The sequence below is a fragment of the Condylura cristata genome, unplaced genomic scaffold (assembly GCF_000260355.1).
Source record: "Condylura cristata isolate star-nosed mole 26May11 unplaced genomic scaffold, ConCri1.0 scaffold00024, whole genome shotgun sequence".
NCBI classification, from domain to species: Eukaryota; Metazoa; Chordata; class Mammalia; order Eulipotyphla; family Talpidae; genus Condylura; species Condylura cristata.
In genome coordinates, this window is record NW_004567125.1 from 33,826,034 (window position 1) to 33,831,312 (window position 5,279).

The following is a 5,279-nucleotide window of genomic DNA, read 5'->3' on the forward strand; positions in this document are numbered from 1 at the left end:
TCTCCTTGTTCAGCTGTGCCCTGGCTCTCACCAAAGATCTGTAGCCTTACCCACCTGCCTGACACCTCCCACTCCTCCCCATTCCCTGCTGCTTTTCCTCCTTAGCACAGGGCACCATTTACATGCCTTCTGTGTTATTCACTCCTTGTTTCTTACCTGTCTTCCAATGATGAAGTGTATCTACCTTGAGAGTAGCGGGACTGCACAGTTGGACTTAATCAGTGCCTGTGAGCCAGTGTTCACACAGGAAGGAACTAACCCATCCTTTGAAATCCCTGAGTCCCTGGGCTGAGCTCCGCTCATCTCCAGACTCCACTTCGTAGTTGAGGTATTCATTCATTCAAGTATGCATAACTTTGGGCAAAGTACTGGATCTCGCTGTGTGCCTCAGTTTCCTCATCTGTCAATCTAGGATGCTAAGAACACCCTTCTAGGGTAAGGATGAGGAATATATGAATTTGTATATGCTAAGTACTCAGAATAGCACCTACCCCGACTAATAGCTAGTGAATGCCTGCCCCAGATCAGGAGCAAGAGTTCAGAAGTTACTCAAATGCCCACCTTTGTGAATGGGTTGGGGCCTCTCCTGACACACACACAAGCCCTGTGTATTCCCAGCAGGGCACCTCTGGAGTGTCTCTGGAGGTATGTCCCATTTGCCCCTAGCAGAGAGAAGCAGAGTATGCTGTGAAGCTTCTGCTGGAACAGCTTGGCAGTCTTCCTAGTCCAGCCCTCACCCTCTGCCTCCCTCCTAGGGGCAACTCCAAGTACCATTACTACGGCCTGCGCATCAAGGCTAGCTCGCCCCTGCTGCGACTAATGGAGGACCAGCAGCATATGGCCATGCGGGGCCAGCCCTTCTCACAGAAGCAGAGGTAGGAGGGGCCAGACCTCCATGCTGGCAACACGGGGAAAACATGCTAGTCTGTCCCCACCCAACCACCCAACTCCTTCTCCAGGCTCAAACCGATCCAGAAAATGGAGGGCATGACCAACGGTGTGGCTGTGGGGCCACAGCAGGCCACTGGACTTTCAGACATCAGTGCGCAGGTCCAGCAGTACCAGCAGTTCCTGGGTGAGAGCTGGCTAAAGGGTCAGGACCGGGAGGGGTCTGTGCTGCTCAGAGAGCCACGTTAACTGATGTGCTTACAAGGCAGGTGGCAGGCAGCCTCTCACAAGAGCAGAGAAATGACATCAGTCATCACCATCTCCTTCTGAGAGAGGAATTGAGTCCATAGAAACCCTCTCTCAGGTGGAGTCTGTTCATTTCAAGGGGAAGTATTTCTGTATGCTCCTGCATCTTCTAGTTTAGTCCCACTTAGGTTACATGGGATTTCAGATTGCCTACAGACAGGCAATAGTATGGCCCGTGACCTTATGGGCAGGCGCGTGGTCCCAGTCGTGGGTGCTCCCTAGTCTACAGCTGTGGCATCCGTTGTGTTAGGGTGCCTTACCAAGGAGGCAGGCAGACATACAGAATCCATTGTTTCTAGATGTATTAAGTAAAGCAAACACCACTCAGTGAAGAGGAGGCAGTGCTGTGTAAATTAGCGAACCCCAAGAACTCAACACATCCAGGCAACGTGTCCAGCATGACAACACTGCTCACAAGACCCAGACACCCCTCAGGGGTTATGGTTAGGAATTGATACCCCTCATAGTTGCCTCAGAGTGACTGTCCCTGGCTAGCTCCTCAGTGCAGAGCCTTCAAGCCCAGGGCAGAGTCGGTTTGGGATTGGGGTGGTGGGGCATCAACACAATCTGCCCTCATTCTCACCTCCAGGGGCTATCCCAGGGTCATCAGTTAGCTGGTAGTTCCTCTTGGGCTCTAGGGTCTTTGCCCTGTGACTTCCTGGCTCTGGGCCCTCCTTGAGCCTCATCATCCCCCACTGTCCATAGGGAACCCCTGTTTGGTAGATAAGTGGTGAAGGCTTAATAGGAACCTGGGGCGAGATTTGAAGGAGCAAAGGGCCTTATGGGGTCCCCTCCTCCCCTAGATGCCTCCAGGAGCCTCCCCGATTTCTCAGAGCTCGACCTCCAGGGCAAGGTACTACCTGAGGGCGTGGGGCCCGGGGACATCAAGGCTTTCCAGGTCCTGTACCGGGAACACTGTGAGGTAGGGCAGCTGGTTGGGTGGGTGGCTGGGTAGGGCAAGCACCCAGTCCGGACTCTCTGAGCTTGTGGTCTCTTCCCCAGGCCATCATTGACGTCATGGTGAACCTGCAGTTCACCCTGGTGGAAACCCTGTGGAAAACCTTCTGGAGGTACAACCTCAGCCAGCCCAGCGAGGCACCGCCGCTGGCTGTGTGAGTCCTGAGGGGCAAGGAGGGCACCACCATGTGGGTCAGTACCCCGGACTGGGGTGGCCAGCCCTCAGTTACTCTAAGGAATAGGGTTACCTGCCTGACCCCTGTGGCTTGTAGGATACTTTAGCCTGTGCCCCTCAGTGTGCAGGGTAAAAGATACCCATCTTGCCCTAGAGACCCCCAGTGGGGCCCATGTCAGTCTGAACTTTGCCAAGAAGTGGGAGGGGGGGGCAGGCAATTATTTGCCTACCCCAGGGTGGGGTTGAGGGTGTTGCTGCACCCTTCCAGTCCTGGATGCAGGGCCATCAAGTGTCTAAATGATTTTGGGGTGGGTGGGTGCCCACAGGCATGATGAGGCGGAGAAGCGGCTGCCCAAGGCCAGCCTGGTGCTGCTTTCCAAGTTTGAGCCTGTGCTTCAATGGACCAAGCACTGTGACAACGTGTTGTACCAGGGCCTGGTGGAAATCCTCATCCCTGACGTGCTACGGCCCATCCCCAGTGAGTGCCATGTCCCACCTCCAGCCCACAAAGTCCCACCCTGACCCCCGGCCCTAATCAGCCCCCCTGTTCCCCCTACAGGTGCCTTGACTCAAGCAATTCGAAACTTTGCCAAGAGCCTAGAGAGTTGGCTCACCCACGCCATGGTCAATATTCCTGAGGAGATGCTTCGGGTGAAGGTGAGGGTGTGAGAGGGTGGGCAGAGGCTAGCAAGGCTGGGGCCTCCTTCTCTGCCCCATGGAGTCAGTGACATCTGTCCTGGGTGGCATGGCCTCTCTGAGCCAGATGTTGGGCCTTTACGAGCCAGCCTTCTCCAGGGCCCACTGAAACCTGAACCTGATATAGTATTTTTGTACTCAACACAGCGTTTTAAACAAATAAAGTGAAATGCAAACTTGAAGTAGTTCTCTTCAGACAGCCTCGACAGAAAGTGCACCAGGTGTTCAGAAACAAAACCAAACAGCAGAGCAGCACCTAGGAGAAAACAGTCTCTTCATTGGTTGTACACATTCACTAAATGCTTAGATGTGAGGAGTTGGGACGTACTTGCTCTTGGGCAAAATAAAGAAAAGGAAAAAGTTTCCCTTTTTAGGCCTTAAAATGCTCACAAGACAGCTAAACAGAACTGGGTTTCTGGAGATTCACCAGAAGGGTGAGCTAGGTGAGCACGGGTGGGTGGGCCCTGCGCGGACAGGAGAAGCCAGATATAGAGGGATGCACTTAAGGCCTGGCAACTTAGTGTGCCCACCACGGTTCTCCTTTCTAAAGCACAGCCCCGGCCCTGATGAACAAACCCCACTCTCCAGCTGCTGGCATTCAAGAGAATAATTGAAACAAAATGAAACAAGTTTATCCAACCAATGCTTGTCCCTGCCAGGCAGTGTCCTCTGAGATTGTTGTGCCCATTCATTAACAACAAGAATGGTCAGAGAATTCACTCATTTTATGATCCAAACTCTGGGTGGGTGGATGCCAAACAGCCCAAGAACTTTGATCGCTGGATCTCCCAAAAAAAGCATGGAGGCACAGCACTCCCCTTTTAGAGACTGCAAACATATCTGTGAGTCTGCCGCCCTGGGATGGGGCCGGCAGATGTGGGCCCTGTGGAATCCATAGTCCCGGTCCTGCAGGTGGCTGCGGCTGGCGCCTTTGCACAGACGCTGCGGCGCTACACCTCGCTGAACCACCTGGCGCAGGCGGCCCGTGCTGTGCTGCAGAACACGGCGCAGATCAACCAGATGCTAAGCGACCTCAACCGTGTGGACTTCGCCAACGTGCAGGTGAGCACAGGGCAGGCAGTGGCGTATGGGATAAAGCAGGCCCAGGGCCATGGCTGAGCCCACCCACCTGCTGTGCCTAGGAGCAGGCCTCTTGGGTGTGCCGCTGCGAGGATCGCGTGGTGCAGCGGCTGGAGCAGGACTTCAAGGTGACACTGCAGCAGCAGAACTCACTGGAGCAGTGGGCAGCCTGGCTGGATGGCGTCGTGAGCCAGGTGCTCAAACCTTACCAGGGTAGCGCTGGTTTCCCCAAGGCCGCCAAGCTCTTCCTGCTCAAGTGGTCCTTCTACAGGTGCGAACCGGCTGGGCGGGGCCCAGACAGGGAGGGGCGGGCCCCCGAGGAGGTGAAACTGAGGAGGCCTCACTTCCAGGAGGGCTCGAGTGTCTGTTTGGTAAGGCCGGGGTTTCCTGGCAGTGGGCAGTGTGAGTGTCTTCCGCCCTCAGACACCTCAGAGGAACAGGTGGGCCAGGTGGGGTCGTCAGGGCTGGTTCCAGCTGTGGGGTGTGGTCTTCGCAGAAAGGGGCGAGGGGCGGGACCAGATTTCACAGCCTTCCCTTCTCCCCGCCAATCCCCAGCTCCATGGTGATTCGGGACCTGACCCTTCGCAGCGCGGCCAGCTTCGGCTCCTTCCACCTCATACGGTTGCTCTATGATGAGTACATGTACTATCTAATCGAGCACCGCGTGGCCCAGGCCAAGGGTGAAACCCCCATCGCTGTCATGGGCGAGGTGCGTGCTGCCCGGTAGTGCATGTGGACATGCTGGCGGGCCCTGCGGATGGTCACCACGGGTGGGCAAGATTCTCACCCCTTCTCTCCCTTTTCTTCAGTTTGCAAACCTGGCCACCTCACTGAACCCCCTGGATCCGGACAAAGGTAGGCGAGGCAAATTCCTACCTAGGGCCTGAGTCAAGGGTCGGTGGTAAGGTGGGGTGAGTTGCCAAGAGTAGGGCTGAGGTGGAGGCACTGGTGGGGTTCTGGGGACACCACCGTCCCACGCTGAATAGGGCCCTGGTCCTTGTGCTCCAGATGAAGAGGAGGAAGAGGAGGAGGAGAGCGAGGATGAGCTGCCTCAAGACATTTCGCTGGCGGCTGGTGGCGAGTCGCCTGCGCTGGGCTCCGAGGCCTTAGAGCCACCAGCCAAACTGGCACGGACTGATTCGCGCGGCCTCTTTGTCCAGGCTTTGCCCTCCAGCTA

General features: G+C 55.9%; 1 protein-coding gene across 1 annotated transcript in view; it reads left to right on the forward strand.

Moving 5' to 3' along the window:
• RFX1 (regulatory factor X, 1 (influences HLA class II expression)) overlaps window positions 1-5,279 on the forward strand; it is a 29,722-nt gene that overhangs the window by 24,097 nt on the left and 346 nt on the right. The window contains exons 11-21 of the mRNA XM_004688240.2: window positions 756-875; window positions 960-1,075; window positions 1,998-2,116; window positions 2,197-2,306; window positions 2,653-2,804; window positions 2,886-2,983; window positions 3,935-4,084; window positions 4,165-4,373; window positions 4,658-4,811; window positions 4,912-4,957; window positions 5,111-5,275. Of these exons, the coding sequence (XP_004688297.1) occupies window positions 756-875; window positions 960-1,075; window positions 1,998-2,116; window positions 2,197-2,306; window positions 2,653-2,804; window positions 2,886-2,983; window positions 3,935-4,084; window positions 4,165-4,373; window positions 4,658-4,811; window positions 4,912-4,957; window positions 5,111-5,275 (1,439 nt within the window). The remainder of the gene's footprint in view (window positions 1-755; window positions 876-959; window positions 1,076-1,997; window positions 2,117-2,196; window positions 2,307-2,652; window positions 2,805-2,885; window positions 2,984-3,934; window positions 4,085-4,164; window positions 4,374-4,657; window positions 4,812-4,911; window positions 4,958-5,110; window positions 5,276-5,279) is intronic.